The sequence below is a fragment of the Haemorhous mexicanus genome, chromosome 1, assembly GCF_027477595.1.
Source record: "Haemorhous mexicanus isolate bHaeMex1 chromosome 1, bHaeMex1.pri, whole genome shotgun sequence".
Taxonomy (NCBI): domain Eukaryota; kingdom Metazoa; phylum Chordata; class Aves; order Passeriformes; family Fringillidae; genus Haemorhous; species Haemorhous mexicanus.
In genome coordinates this window covers 47,243,276-47,259,328 of record NC_082341.1, presented here as the reverse complement: position 1 = coordinate 47,259,328, position 16,053 = coordinate 47,243,276, and the positions used below count along the sequence as shown (strand labels likewise).

The window sequence follows — 16,053 nt, the reverse complement described above, 5'->3', positions numbered from 1 at the left end:
AGAAGTTCTAATTTCACCTGAGCTCCTGACCTGCTAGAAGGCAGGAAAAGGTGACAGAACTTAGCTGGAATAAATTCCCTTTACTCTTCTTTCCCTTTGGACCTGTGAATGCCTTGAGAGATGTGCAAAGTCTTCTGGAGCCACATCTTCAGGCCACCATCTTATAAATGACACAATCCAAATCTCCAAGGTCAAATCCCTGCACTGAAAGACGCCCTTGTAAAGACATATGAATAAATCTATTTATTCATTACCTTGTTCTCTCTCTCTCTCTGCTTGTATCTGGGTTTGGGGAAAAAAAAAAAGCCAGTTCAGTAGAAAGCACCCTCCTCCCTGTCCCATTAACCTGCTTTTATTTCCCCAGGCTACCAGCACACAAAAAGAAACAGCAAACCAGGTGTGGATCAACCTCTGAGCGGCTGCGAGAAGGGGGATGGGGGGCTGGCATTTCTTCCTGCTGAAACCCAGCCCCACCACTGCTAAACATTTGTGCTTCTTGTTGGCAAGCCAACAAGCAGATAAATGGAGCACAGCCACAAGCCAGCCTGGCTGGCCAGGCATCCTCCCTAACACAGCACAGAGCCAAAGGCTCATCCCACCATCACACCACGCAGCCGCCCTCTGCCTTGGCTCATCGCTAATTCAGGGTTACGTTATTCCCAGGAACTGCGTCTTCTGTTCCCGAGTGGAAAGCCAGCAAGGGAACATGCTAGCCTTCCGAAAAACCATGCTCTGTGAGAAGGAGGGGATTAGGAACAAACAATGTCGGAGTGTCTTCAGTGAGCTGGAAGCAATCCCAGCTTCTAGCTGCACAATGACATGCAGGAAGGAGTTTTGAAAGCTTCTCAGTCACAGTGGACCCCTGTGTGCCAGGCTCAGAGACGTCTGGACATAAGAATGGCCTTTACAGCATAAGGATGCAAGAGGACTACAGAGCCCCCTGTGCAGACCAGTCCTAGCCAAGCGGGGAATGGTGGCTCAAGTTTAGCTTTCCCTTTCTTGGCATTGGGTACTAATTGTGTAGCCCAGATCCTTAACCTTATTTAGGTCAGGGGCTTCAGCACAAAACAGTCTTAGAAACACCAGACTTCTGTGGGAATGAGAAAGTCTGCTTTGTGCAGACCCAGAGCTCTCCAAATATTGGAGCTGAAGTGCAAATGTATCTTGGAAAGGGATGACAGGAAGAAATCATGCTTGATGGGATGCACATACTGGTGCAAAACTATGTCTTGTGCAGCTTTTGATATGATTTGCATGTTTTGTAACATGATCCAAAGCAAACCCTTAACAAGCTCCAAGTCAAACAAGCTCTAAACAAACTACATGCAGGGCATGAAACAGGATTATGTGGATGCTCGTAAAGGTGTTCCCCATAGGCTCTCCCTGATGCCCTGGCCCCCCACTGCATTGCCACGCATGCCTCCAGGTTGCCACTGATCTTCCCAACCTTAAGCAGGTGGCAACACCCCAAAACCAGTGTTTTGGGGAAATGGTGAAGCTGGCAGTGCAGACATCTCCAGGGAAAAGGAGTAAGAACATTGAATGCTGAGGCTTGGTGACAATTTTATTGGATTCAATAGTGGACATAAGGCAACATAAAGAGGGCACCAGTGATTCTTCTCAATGGTGTATACAACCTGCAGGTCTAAAAACTCCATGGCGGAGAAACTATAAACCTTTAACAATGTTGATCCCACTCCTGTTCCTTGATTATTCTGAGGAGGCAGTAATCATTGCTCCATGGAAATAATTCCAGATTATTTGAAGAGGTGTGCCTCACACAGACTTTGTTAGCATGACTGACTGCCTCCTAAAGTTGTGCTATAAAAACAGCTTATAAAAACAATCAAACCAGTAATTTAATACCTATGGGCAATAACACAGTACTAAAATATATCTTGCCATTCATTGCACTCACAGGGGAAAATGCCAGTATGGAAAACAAGACATAAAAATAGGGTGACAGGGAAACATGCAGAAGTGTTTGATTGGATTAAGCACTCAGGAGGATGAAAAAAAGGGATAATCAAACTGTCCAAAATCTATCCACCAATTCAGTGGGAAAAAACTTCTAGATATGACAGCATTTCCAAGAACATCCCAGTTTCAAGGAGTAGACCTGGGAGAAACTTGAAGCCAAGCACAGGGAGTAATAAAAAGGGAAGCAACAATCCCTGTGCTTTTTTTGGATGCTGGATTCATGCTGTTGTATGACCCTTGCTCCTTGATAACATGAAATTGTCCTGCAGCAGATAAACACACAAGGAAGTCTCACCTCCAGAAGAACTGAAGTTTTTAGACCATCAGAGTTACATTCCTACTGAAAAACACACTTAGGTATGAGTTAAGTGAGTACACACACTTTGTGCTGGTCTGGCTGTAGACTGCAAAACAATAATCCAAAATATATCACTAAGCACTCTAAAAACTGGGGCACAGGGAACCTTGTGTGGGCAACTCAGGCTTTCTCCTACTAATACCCGGGATTAGCCAAATCAATTTGGCACTAATGATGAACGACACCACCATGACAAAGCTGATATTCTTCCAGTGCTTTCTATTTTTAAGAGATATTCTGAACAGCATGCTCTGCTGAAGAGCTGCTAGACAAAAAAGATTCTTCTGATATAAATTCATCAGTCTCTCCTCACAGAGCTGACATCTCCGACACTATCTTCAGGAAGATAGGATGCATATGGAAGAGGAACCATAAACTGTCAGTGCAGCAGGCACCCGCACAGCATAATCAGATAGGAAAATATACTGAGTACTCACCCTGCCAAGTGCCTAACGTACATACTAACTGCTTCAAAACAACTGCTCGAAGAAGTTAAAAATAATACCACTACCAACACATCAGGAAGCTAACAATTTATTTCTCTGCAGAGCTTTTAGTACCACTGAGGAACAGAAATAGAAAGCATAAATACTTTTTTCCTTTAAAGCAATGGTACAAGAGTCTCCTCTAATTGCAAGAATTCCCAACACCCTCAGACATAAAAGGCGAGGTTGCAGTTTTCGGCAGCTTTTGCCTGAAACTTTATATATCTTAAAAGGCACTGATTTTCAAACTGCCTGGCAAGAGGTCTTTCTCAGCAGAGAAAGAAATGCTGCAGCACATCTTGGAGCAAGAAGATGGCATTAGAATGACTTGGGGGAAGTATCACAGATGATCCAAGGAAACTGAAGTCCTCAGCCTTGTAGGTGAGAGATGATTTCATTCAACACTCATGGTGTGAAAGCAAAGTCTTGATCAAGCAGCATTTGAGATAACTGGAAGTGTTCAAGGTATGGCAAAACTTGAACATATCAAAAAGCCAAGTAAAACCAGTGAAAAGGCTTTAGATTCAGGAGGGGTAGAAAGAGGACATGGAAGGGGGATTCATGTTCAGGTTGCAAGAGAAAGCTTCAAATAAAAGGTCAAAGACAGAAGCAAGTTTTTTGAGGCAACTTCCTTTCAACCTGTAGACAACCAATATACAGATATCTGCCCAGTTTCTTACTTTCAGTTTCTTTTTGCCAAATTTCAGAGCTCCACTGGGCAATATATGTCAATATGTCACCATCATCCTTGCACCCAGCTCCTCAAAAAATCTGCTGCATACACACACACAGAGAAAACAAAAAAAAAAAAAAAAAAAAGGGAAAAAATGGATAGAGAAGCAAGTCAAACCTCAGCCAAGTCCAAGTGCTCTCAGCTTAAAATAGAAATGGGAAACACCACATCCTTGGAGGTGGCTTTTGCACAGCTTCCATCCAGCAGCAATGTTTTCAGAACTTTTATTGACAACAGCCCAGAGTCGAGATTGTTGAAATATCTATCTGTATCTATATCCAACAGCTGATGACTGAAACTGTATCTTGTCCTTTAAGCCAAGGCTTCCTTTGGTGCAGCACTGCTTTGCACTAGAGAACTCAGAAGCAATTAAAGCAAGACATTGTAGAGGTTTTTGGTAACCAATGGATAATCTTCACCAAGAGATCCCTCTGGGATGTGCTGGAAGTACCTCTGTGCTATCTGCCAGCAGTACTGACCCCTTTGCCCTCACCCAGGCCACATGCTGCTTATTGCTCAGTGCCGTGTTTTCGGGAAAACAGCCAACAGGGACAGCAGTGGGCAGCTGGTAGTCTCCATGAATTATGAAAGGGGACTGTAAACACAGCTACAGATAATGGAAAGAGCTGTACAAAGGACTAGCAGGAAAATATAGACAGATAGATAGCCAAAAACTGCACTGTCAGTGCTGCCAGAATCATATGAAAACTTGGGCCGGTCAGAATAAAGGTTGCAAAGGGTAGTCAGGTACCACTGCAGTATTTTCTTGGTAATAGCATTTATTTTAGCTCTTAATTCACCAGCAGCTCTGGTGTTTTGTGCATGGGGGCAGAATCTCTTGCAGAAACAGTGTACTTCCTCTCCTGCGTATTGTGGTGCTGGTATGTGCCTCACCACCATCAGCCTCACACATCACAAGAGGGGAACAACTCAAAGATTTCCCTAAGGCAATTTTTACCCATCATTGTGTTCAGTGAAGAGCAGTATCTGCCCATATTAGCTTAAAATAGGATTACCACTGAAAATTTCCTTCCCTGTTAGAAAAGCAGACTGTTTTAAAACAAGTCATATGGGTTGTTCCCAGCTAAGACTATCCTCCCTGACAGGGGTTCAAACTACTCCATGTTTCTGCCTGCTTAGAAGGAGAAAAAAAGAGGAGTAAGGCAGTCATTTAACATTCTACAGGCAATAGGTTTGACAGCAAACCCGAAGAACTTGCCTTGCATGTATGAAAGGAAAACCTGCCTGACAGTTCATTTTTCAACACCTAATTAAGACCTGCTTTTGACACAACACCCTGCAATTCAATGGCGTTGAGAAGGAACCACACTTGGTCTTATTTGTTTAAATAGAACAAATTAACCAAATATAAGGTTTCTAAGTTAACATCCAGTGTGTATCCGACAGCACACTGCTTCCAGTTTGGCAGAAAGGTGGCTAACCTTTACTCTAGCCAAGCCTGAGCTAGAGGGAGTGGGCACTGACCGGCAATGACCTCCAGGGAGCCTGGAGCAAGCCCTGGACAGCCGAGCGCCTGCGCCTCCGCACCCGCAGGGCTGTGACCGGCAGAGCGACACGGAAGCCAAGGGGAACAACGGAGCTAAAAATACCAAGGAGTGGAAGGATAAGTCTGAAGGCAAAAGCAGCAGCTCCTTTATTCCGCCCGCCTGGCAAAGCAGAGGGAACGGCGGCTCTGCAGGACTGGCGTGCAGCAAGCACGAGGGATTTGGGGCAGGAAGGCTGCCACTGCCTCACGCAGCTAGAGCAGAGCCGATCAATTAGCTGTTCGGGAACCCATTAAAAACCCGCTCAGCCGTGAATGCCTTGGACAGCTGTTGTAGCTAAATTTACAGGAGATTGATCACATTACCTGAAACACCTCTAAAAACAGGGAGAAAAATAGCCACACAGAAAGAAAAGGAAATTTTCTGGTTCCTCCTCATTATCGGTATCCGCAAGCCTACAGCGAGAGCTGCTCCCAGGTATAGCCTTGCCCACTGGGATGTTCACCACAAACAGAAGGGCAATACTGTGCTCTCCCCTGAACTCCGTGACAGACACAGGGACAGAACAGACAGACAGCTTGCATAAGGCTCCCTTCCAGACAGCCTCAGTCAGAGGGATTCCAATCCATTCTGCACAAGCAGGCTGCTTTAATTCCACTGCACTCACAGTGCACATCCAGTATCCCCAGTGTTCTCAGCCATCCCCAGCACACATGACAATATAATCCCAGATGTATTTTTCCATAGGAATTGATTGTTTATTAAATTATATTTTTATACACACTTGAACTTTTGGGACATGCACGGACATGGGGCACATGCAGGGTAAACTTATTTATCTTACTCACTGGCCTCTAATAATTTTACCACGGGCACTGAAAATAACAGCTTGGTGCTGACACAGGTTCCTTCCTGCACAAACCCCCAGCAGCAGGGAGGGAAAGGAGATCAGTGGCACTGAGCCTCCCCGCTGGTGACCGAGCAGTTTAAAACACTCATGCCATTTGAAAATGTCACATGGTCTGATCAGGACATGGATATGCTGTATATGCCAGGGGTGAGATGAAACAGTTTATTGACAGAAAAATATCCTTTTTTACCAGAGCTATGTATTCCCTTCGTATTTATCTACTACTGATATGATGCCCACTAAGGTGCTCTTGGCACCTTACAAGGCATTTGGAATCCACTGTGGAGCACCCAGGCCTGAGATGAGGGAGAGGACAAACATGAGAAGGGAGGTCTCTGGTAGGTCTTCCCCTCCCCTCAGCAAAGCCATCATGCACTTTTACTCTTTGATAAATCAGTGGGGATCACCAGCTATTACTCAAACAAAGCACAGTACCTCTGCAAAATAATAATAATAAAAAAATCTGGAAGTGAAGAAGCTATTGTGTTCCTATTTTTAAGCACTGTTATTATTAATGTGCCATGGTTCTTGTCTCCATCACCACACCATATAATGGTGTTAAGAAATTACTGCAGCATATTGTAATTATTTCAGTAAGGACACTGTGCTTCCATCTGTCAGCTTACACTTGCATTACAATGAAGAACAATGTGACTTATAAATAAAGTTACATGCACACTGTAATCCATGACCTATCACCTCTTCTCCCCTCATCCAGACAAATCTTGTTCCCAAAGAAACACTAATTAGAAGCTAAAGAAGCAGGGTCCTCCTAACAATGAAGCTGTAGGAAACACACTGAAGCTCAATTACATCAAGAAGGATGCAGCTAAATTTGAAAAAAATCCTGTCCTAAATGTCCCTGATTAACACTGCTAGAGATCCATGCTCACAGTGAGCTAGACCAGCACTTGGCTGCAGAGACAGAGTTTTCCTCTAGTAAACAGCGAGTGACCAAGCTTCTGCTTGGACCTTGTCAGGAACTGAGTAGTCCCTTGGCTCTTCTTTCCCAGAAGGAATGGAAATGGTCCTGTTGCTCTTTTCAAAGACAAAGTTAGAAACCCACCCATCCTGCAGCTGTACTGCAAGTTCCCAAACCACAGGAAAAAAATCACAAAGCATTAAATATTTCTGTTTAGAGGACGAAGCCCTGTGAGTAGGCACCTAGTCTGTCTCCTACAGCCATATGGCACAAGATTTCTGAGAAGTTGAGCAGAATGAGGCTATAGTCTTGCGGCCTCTGCTTGTGATTCAGGAACAGGCAGTACAGCATCACTTAATAAATTCACTAATTTATTACCATAAATCAGCCAACCCATTTAATCTTTGCCACATGGAACGAAGTAAACCTTGCAGGATCTACAGGAATAAGCTGGCAGCTCTGGTTTACCAAAATACCTGCAATGTGCAACGTGAATCCAGTGACACAAAATAACATGTGCAAAATAGTCATGCAGGCATGGATTGAAACTATGTGGCCATTAAGTGCTGCCAGATGTCTCAATTAGACATGTTGGGAGAAAAGAATTATATACGAACCAACTTTTTCCCCACTAATCTGTTTCATTTTAGTCAAGCTTTATGGCACAAGTAACAGCGGCAGGGCACGGTTATAATTTTAAAAAGGAGAAGAATAATATTTATTTTATATGGATAAACCAGACTTTAACTATATTATTTTCCCAGCCACATTCTCAACTTTAAAGCAGATAAAAATGACTGGTTGGATACAGCTCTTGAATGTCCAGGAAATACACTAAAACTGCAGTTATGCAAAGTTAAAACAATGCCCAGATCTCCATTTAAAACAGAAAATCCCTGAAAAGGCTATTCAGGGGTAATTTCAAGGCCCTGTCCTACATTCCTATGTCATATCTGAGGAAGGAAATCTGTGGGGGCTGTGGTAATAGAGACCAAGCAGGATCAAGCAGCTAACTCAGTGCATTCCCCTCTGAGATCTCCTGCAGAGCATGTGGCTCCAGATGCCTTCTCCAAGTGTCTGGACACAGGGATGGCATACACCCTCCAGAGTCCTGCTGCAAGTCCACCCACTGCTTTTGATCTCTCCTGCAAAGACCCAGGAATTGCAAAGTACCTCGAACAAGCAGCCCACCTCCTGCAGGAGGAGCAGGTGATGCCCTTGTAGAGGGGCTCACTGCTGCATCCATACGAAGCAGAAGTTTGGAAATGGAATCCAATTAGTGTATTGTTTGATTAATTTAAAACTGACATCACTTGCTCCCCTAGCAGCAGTCCTAGAAGTGGCTGGAAACCCTATCCAAGATGGGAGCAGTACCTCGGAGGAGCCCTAACCCCCAGGGAGAGGGCAGTGCTCTTTAGCATTAAGCTTGGCAGCCTTCACATGATTTTACACAGGCAAAGGAATGGGCCAAATCCTGAACAGGAGTAAATCAGTCGAGTTTCATTTCACTGGAAAATACATATCTCAGGGTCTGACCTGCTGCTCTCCCGTGCCAGATGGTATGCAGAAGGCAGTTCAAGGCTCCCACTAGTCTCCAGTAGCTAAAACATCATTTGTCTCATGCAGGTAGAGGCCAAAAAAAAAAAAAAACCCAACAAAAAGCCAATCCCCAAATCAACAACTCTTCCATCACCCCATTTTTTTGTCCTCTGAGGTATCAGAAAGTGCAAATTAATGATGGCTTTATATGCATCATTTTTTCTACTGCTCATTAAAATCCCTTTGTGAAGCGCACATAAATTATATCATCTAACAATTCCTTTTTTTTCCTTCAGTTTTCTCTAAAGTTGCAGGAGGCAGGATTTCCTCTGTATTACATAAGGAGAAGAGGGTGTATTTGTTCTTGTGCTGTTTAAGACTTATTAGCATGGTCAGGTTACTCGAGCCAGGCCCTCTTTTCTGATCTTTTCTTGCAGGGGAATTATTCTTGGCAAGGCTCCAGCCTAACCCAATGGAGGGAAAACCACATAGTTTTACAAAGAAAGACATATAAAACTGATGCACCTCAGGGCTTTGACTGACCACTGAGAGCTTCAGCAACAGTGTAGAAGCAACAAATACAAGCTGGTGATGAGCCTCTGAAGTGTGCAAGTACACCCATCACTACTACCATGGCAAGTACTATGATGTCTGCTCTGTGGGGGTACAATATTTTTCCATCATCTTGATGGGAAACCCAATACAATCCTGGAGGCAAGGTACCACACCAAGCAAATTAACAAGGCCCAGTAGCAGAGCTGCCCCTTGTAAAACCCCGCCTCTCAGCCCAGAATAAGAGACTGGAGAGGAAAGTAAAAGCCCCACCCTATTATTTAGTGTAGGGGAACAATGGCAAAAGTGGTTCTCCTGCCTCCAGCACCTACTGTAGGGGCCTGAGCAAGATTAAGTTTTCCTCATGTCTTAATAGGAAGAGACTGCTTCAGAGGTTGGCTCAGAAACTTCTCTTTTTATCGGGTGACAAGAGGATGTGCTTAAGGTCTCCTGGGGTAGGTAAGGCTCAAAAGAGGAACTTTCAAGCAAGGAGGCACAGCAAGGGTTACCCAGGGCTTGCCTGTACACCCACTGCCTCCCAGGAAGCAATTTTGGGCTGAGGTTTACCTACTGTTCCCCCCAGCTGGAACACTGATTTAAGTCCCAGACACAGAAATTGAGATTAATTTCTTGCCTTTGAGAGACCTCTACACTTCTGTCTAACCAAACTGAAACTAGTGAGCTGTTTGTAACAGCTCACTAGTTACAAACCTTGGGAAGGAAAAAGAATGGACATGTTCCTAAGGCTTACTGTTCATGCCAAAGAAAAAAACCAACACTAGTGCTAAGTACAAACCTTATACTGCTATTTGTATTTGTTACTCTATAAACATGTAAGTTTTAACTTTTTTTTTATACTGAAAAGAGTCAATAACTGGAACAACCTCCTATGTTGGGATGCAGAAGAACCACACTGCTAGAGGTTTTCAATCCTCTAGCCTGTGTGACTGGACACAGGGATAGATAATTTCATCCAAGCTCCCTTTCCCAGGAAAGGCTGGGTCAGATGATACTCTGAGGTCACTTTCAATCTGAGCTCTTCTGTGGTTCTGCAGTTTTTGCGACAAGTGTTAAGGCTTTATTACTTACACTTTTTGCATGTAGAAGATGTAACCACACCAAGAAGCTGCCCAAAGAAAGCAGAAGGAAACAACAGCTTGAACTGCTTGACATCTGAAAGGAAGGAGAGCTGGGCTCTGTGGACCTTTGGGCCACCATCATCTTGACACACAATTCCCCCTCCTTTAGATAGAGTACAAATTCTAGCTTTCACACTCTCTATCAATTTTCATTCAGTCAACTGCAAAGTGTGCTTCCAAGGAAAAAAACAAAAGTTAAGAGTCTTCACAAAGTTGCTGCTCAGTATTATAAAGCATTATGAAAACTAGTTGGAAAACCTCCACAGAAAACCATGCTGGGGAAGGTGCACAGCTGACCACTGCCCTTGGCTACTTCCAGACTTTGAAGCACACAGCCAAACTGGAGTTTGCACCTTTAAGGTGCCCTGTCTGTTGGTTGTTGTTGCACAAGCCTGCCCCACACTTCTTCATGGGACCATACAGCTGGCACCCTGACAGCTAGAGAAAGCAGTCACAGGGTGTCACAGGAGCCACAAGCTCAGTTTATGGCAAGGAGGGACAGGCCTGAGGCAGGTATGGATAAGGAGTGGCAAGCGTACCCTTCCATATGGACCTGGGCTATGGGATAGTTCTGGGGTGCTTCCACCATCCTTGCCCAGAGGAAACATCCTCTGGAGCTGGAAATATGGGGCTACTTATTCTCCACAAAAACACTTGCTGCCTTTGACCTGAACTTGCCCTTTTAATCATGCTGCTCTTACCCGACATTTTTCTTTCTTTTTTTTGGTGAGAAGAAGAAATTCCCCCTGAAAATGGGGAGGACATGGAGGTCAGAGAGGGGATGACCTGCATCCCCAGAGACAGGTCAACTCTGACTCATTGTCAATAAATCCCAGATTTTCTGAACAACACCTGCAAGAAACACTGCAGGTTTGGACAAACTCACCCCAGACGTGATACTTCAATCCAATTATGTGTCATGCTCGCCTCCTCGTTCATCATGTTAAGCTCTTCTAAAATTACCCTCTAGTCCTCTGAATGAAAACACCTCGCTCCTTCACTTCAAACACTGTGATAAACATAGTTCCTTGTAATATGAGAAAAGAGGGTGAGGACCTTGCTGTATTTCATTATTTTTGCACTACAGCAATGAATTTCAAAATAGCTTAGCAGTAGTAGTCATGCTTACTGATTTAGTGTACATTCCTTTCACTGCTGTTCAGAAATTCAGCACTTCTGGGAACAAGCATGACACTTTGAATTGTTTTTTTTTTTCCCCTCTCCTCCCTTCAGTAGGTTGCAATATGACATTTTCTTGCATTTTCTTTGGTTTGAACGAAAGTCTGGCCCTCCTCCCTTCCTGCACAACTGTCCCTTCAATGCAAAGGGCTGGAAGACAGAAGGAGCATAGCCTTCCAGCCTCACCTGGAAAGAAACAGTACTTTTCCCTGTGGTTAACACCTGAAAGAACAACCCCAAGGGGTTTTAAAGCTACATGCTGTGACCAGGTCATTAAAACAAAAAAAAACCCAACCAACAAATTTTAAAAAAGCAAACCCCAAAGCAAGCCTTTTAACTGGCATTAAAGTCCCCAATACATAAAATTTAGATTCTTTGCTTCTCTTTACACAGTTTTACTGATCTTCTTCACTTGCTGTTCTTTATTTCTGGACTTAAGAAACAAGGTCAGGCAGCTCCTCCAGCTGTATGTACTGCAACAAGACAGTACTTCAACTCCTGAGAGCATCCTGGCCTACCTGAGACCAGCCCTGACTGTAAGGAAAAACATGAAGGAGCACACTTATTCCTGCACATCAGGGCAGCAGCAAGCAGGTGCCCATTAGCACAGCTCACAAGAGCACCTACTGTCAGGCCAAAGAGCCTTCAGATCCACTTCCAGCTTGGGTCATAGCTGGAGTGGGACACCCACAGAGCACCTTGAAAATACACCCATGGATTTTGTGAGGCTGAAAGCTGGTGAGCCCCGTGCAGTGATATATTCTTGCTTGGAGAAGCAAGAGGTGAATTTCTCCAGCTGTCTACTGAAGTTGATTTACCTGGGCAAAGATTAGTTTGCAAGGCATTCTGTCCATTCCCAGGGTAACAACCTGAGCTGGGAGTGAGACCACAGAGCTCAAAAGCAGAATGAAGGCAGTTTCTGGCCTCAGCTGAGGCTGTTTTACAGCTACAAAGCTCCAGTGACCCCAGCAATGCTCACACAAGCAAGAGGAAATTCCTCCCTGAGTTGCTGAGTATGGCTTTTCCCAATGTATATATTTTTCCTGCATAGTGTTGCTTTTCTTCTGTTCCCACATTTACTTTCCCAGGAAAGTTTTGCAGGCTTGTCTGTGGATGCACATTGCTCTCATTTCTTTCCAGCTTCTCACGTTATCACAAATTGGATCAAGTACAGAAAACAATTGCATTGCACTCACCCTGTGTGATTGATGACACGATATGTGCAATAAAACAGAACAAAAACAAGTACTTCTACCAGGCTCCCTTGAAACTTCAAAGTATCCAGGAGACATTTTACAGCACCCAGCACAGCTAAGTGCCTGCTAGCTAAGCTGCGAAGAAACTAGCAACATGCAGTCTAAGGGCAAAAATTAAACTAATTTCTAGGGCCACACTCTGCACACACAGTGGCCAGCTTGGACTAAGGCAGCTTTATTTTATAAGCCACTACATCTTCCTGATTTTTGTAATAGGTGGGCCATCTTGTTTGGAGCTTTTCCCCCCAAAATGCTGAAGTTACAGAAGTGACAGTTAGCACTTTAGGGGAAGAGGTCCTTAAAAATCCCTTAGATATGTATATAAAAAACATAAATAAACCACCAAAGTCACTTTTCTTCCAAAACTGAGTTATTAGAATTATTCTGAGACTGGAGATAATCTGAGTTTCTATCCCCAGTAGCTCCATTCCAGCTGCTTACCCATAAAAATCCTAAAAAACAAAAACAAAACAACCACCCCCCCCCCCCAAAAAAAAAAGGGGAAAAAAAAGAGCAAGAGAAAGTGGAGACCAAGGGGGAAGCACAGGATACCTGAACTAGTGAAGCAGAATATTGACAGATGTTGGGCTGTAGCCATCAGTATAACATCTCAATAACCCTGCTGGTCTATCATCTTCATTTTGGGTATCAAACAGTGGTGGCTGTGAGATGACAGATGTTTCCTTTGTGGGAGCACCAGGCTCCCAAGCAGTGCACAGGAGAAGTATCCCTGGACACAAATACTGTACTGCAGCACAGGATTTCAAATCACTGTCACCATCCTGCTCGCATGCCTGACCTCTGCAACCACACCGACAAGAGCTGTTATTTAGCATATTAATGGAAAAGGACAGAGATAACAGTTCATGAGCACTTCCCTTCCCCATAACATCCCTTTTGCAGAAGCCCAAGAGTACCCTGCCCCTATTCATTTCCTGCTGGAAGTCTGAGTCACAGCCAGAGAGAAAAGTAACTTTACCTGTGTTGTAAACTAAATGCCAGATCAGCTGGGACAGATCTGACATATGAAAAGGAAAGGGCTAGAGTTATTTCAAAATGCTTATTGCAATCTGCATTTCTGTGTCCAGCAGAAAGTTTAGTAACACAGACATCCCCAGCACCCTTGCCCAATTTTACACAAAAAACAAAATGCAAACTCCCAGTTTTGCATTAACACCTGAAGTACCATCCTGTTTGCCACACCACCAAGTGCTCAGTGCAGTCAGGGCACAAAGTCTGGCACAAGGACAGGCAGGTGCTCCATGTCTCACACCCCCAAGGATGAGCAGTCCCTCCAGCTCAGGAGATGCCCCATGACCACTCATTAAGAAGCTGTGTCACCCTTGCAGGACGAGCTGTGGCATTCCACACCTGTTACACAGTCCTCCTGCTACTGCCCCCCAGCTTCTGGCAGGAAAGGCAGCTCTCCATGACATGTTCAAAAGGCTCTTAATGGAGAAGCAATACTTGACCAACCATTAACAGGCCTAAGGTGACTGTGACAGCCCAGTCTCCCCTGCACAGCTCTGTGTACACACACACCCTCCTCAGGAGCTCCACTGCCTATCAAGGGTTACAGCAGCTTTATGGAGGAACAGCCACTACAGTCCCAGCGTTATGATTCAAACATGGTTTCACACAAGAAGTGGGAAACATTTAGTAATCCCAGGAAGGAGTGAGTCCCACTAGGATCACAATAAGACTCTACAGTGCCCAAACCTCAAAGGCACGAGCCTACAATCCTGCATGGAGCTGGGCCTGCAGGTCAGGTGTTGCCTCTCACCTGTTCTCCAGGAGCGTCATGCACACGACCTCCCGCACGCCTGGGTTGTTGGCCTTCTCGATGGAGCAGCTTTGCAGGTTCCACGTAGCCACCCTGAAGACGGGTCTGCCATCTCTCACCCCCCCAAACATCTCCACAGAGGGGCGAGTGGATATGATCTGGGTTGGACCCCCGGGAGGAAAGTCCAGGTCCTCGCTCTGGAGGCTTAGAGAGGTGGGGCTGGGGTGAGGCTTGGCCATGAAGTTGAGGCCACCATTGGTATTTGTTGAAGGGGGCCTGGAGCGCTCTGCAAAAATCTGATGCCTGATTTTGTCCAGAAAGGAGGAATTTATGCAGTCCATCCTCACCAGGTCCTCGATACTTTTGAAGGGCCCGTGCTCTTTACGGTAGTCCACAATGCTGTTGGCGATCTTCTCAGTGATGCCACGGATGCTCATGAGCTGTGCCGGGGTGGCCGTATTGATGTTGATCTTGGTGGCGGACAGGTGGTGCTCAGAGGCCGGGTCCTTGCGCACGGAGCTGGGCGAGTGCTGCGCCGAGCTGCCCTTGCTGCTCACGCAGATCTCGAACTTCACCTGCTCCAGCTTGGCCGCTCCCACCCCGCTCACCAGCGCCAGGTCCTCCACTTTCTTGAAGCCGCCGATGTACTCGCGGTACTCCACGATGTTCTGGGCCACCACTCGGGTGACCCCGGGCAGGGTCATCAGCTCCTCCTCCGTGGCCGTGTTGATGTTGAGCCTCTCCTGGTTGACGAGGATGTTGCTGAAGTTGCACGCCGCGCTGAACTTGCGGCTGTGGCACAGGTCGGCCGGGTCGCGGGGGATGGAGCGGTGGCAGCCCAGGCTGCCCCCCATCTCACCGCCGCCACGGGCCGCTGCCGGATTCGGGGGAGCGGGCGCGGGGCGCTGCCGGGGCTGCCCGCCCGCCACTCATGGACCTCCGCGGGAAGCTGGCGGCGGACCGGCCGGCGGCGGGGCAGCTGCGGACAGACCGCGCTCCGCCACACTCGCCCGGTCAGCGGAACCCTGCGCCCCACCGAGGGGCCCCCGCGCCTTTCCTCGTTCTTCTCCTCCTCCCCCGTACTCGGGCACCGCCGCTCTCCGGCGCAGAAGGAGCCTCCGCAGCCGCTGCACGCCCGGCCCAGCGCTCTCAGCCGCCGCTGCCGCTGCCCCGCGCCCCGCCGGCGGTAGTAGTAGCTCCGCGGGAGCCCCCGCCCCTCGGCCGGGCGAGGCGGGGCCGCCGCCGCCGCCACCGCCCCTCGGGCGTCACCCGCGCCGCGCCCGCCCCCGCCCGGGCACGGCGGGGACCGGCCGGGCCGAGCTGGGCCGGGCCGGGAGCGGCGTCCACGGGGCTCCCCACGGAGAGGTCCCGGCCCCGGCGCCGGCGGGGGGCTCGGAGGAGGAGGAAGGCTGACCTTCCCGCCTGGGCACAGGGTGACTAAGAACGTCCCCAGTGCTGTCGCCTGGCCGCTGAGGGCAGGCTTTTTCCATCCCCAGGTGAAAGGACGCTGAGGTCTCAGGTGTTGAGACGCTCCCTGCAGCATTACTGTCCCAGAAGTTCCCTGGGCTCGTCGCTGCATCTGGTGAGGCATCGGTGTGTTTTCAGACCTCATGAAAGCCTCATTAGTCATCTCCACTGGTTTTGTGCTCCTGCAGGCACTATGCTTTTATACATCGGGGTAAAGTCTGCATTTTTTTCCTTTTTTTTTTTTT

The 16,053-nt window shown here is 46.7% G+C and overlaps 1 protein-coding gene across 1 annotated transcript in view; it reads right to left on the bottom strand.

Annotated features, from left to right (window-relative positions):
* The window catches only part of EEPD1 (endonuclease/exonuclease/phosphatase family domain containing 1), a 62,917-nt gene extending 47,379 nt beyond the window's left edge, over nt 1-15,538 (bottom strand). The window contains exon 1 of the mRNA XM_059848680.1: nt 14,342-15,538. Coding sequence (XP_059704663.1) covers nt 14,342-15,195 — 854 coding nt within the window. The 5' untranslated portion in view covers nt 15,196-15,538. The remainder of the gene's footprint in view (nt 1-14,341) is intronic.
* Between the last annotated feature and the right edge of the window lie 515 nt (nt 15,539-16,053).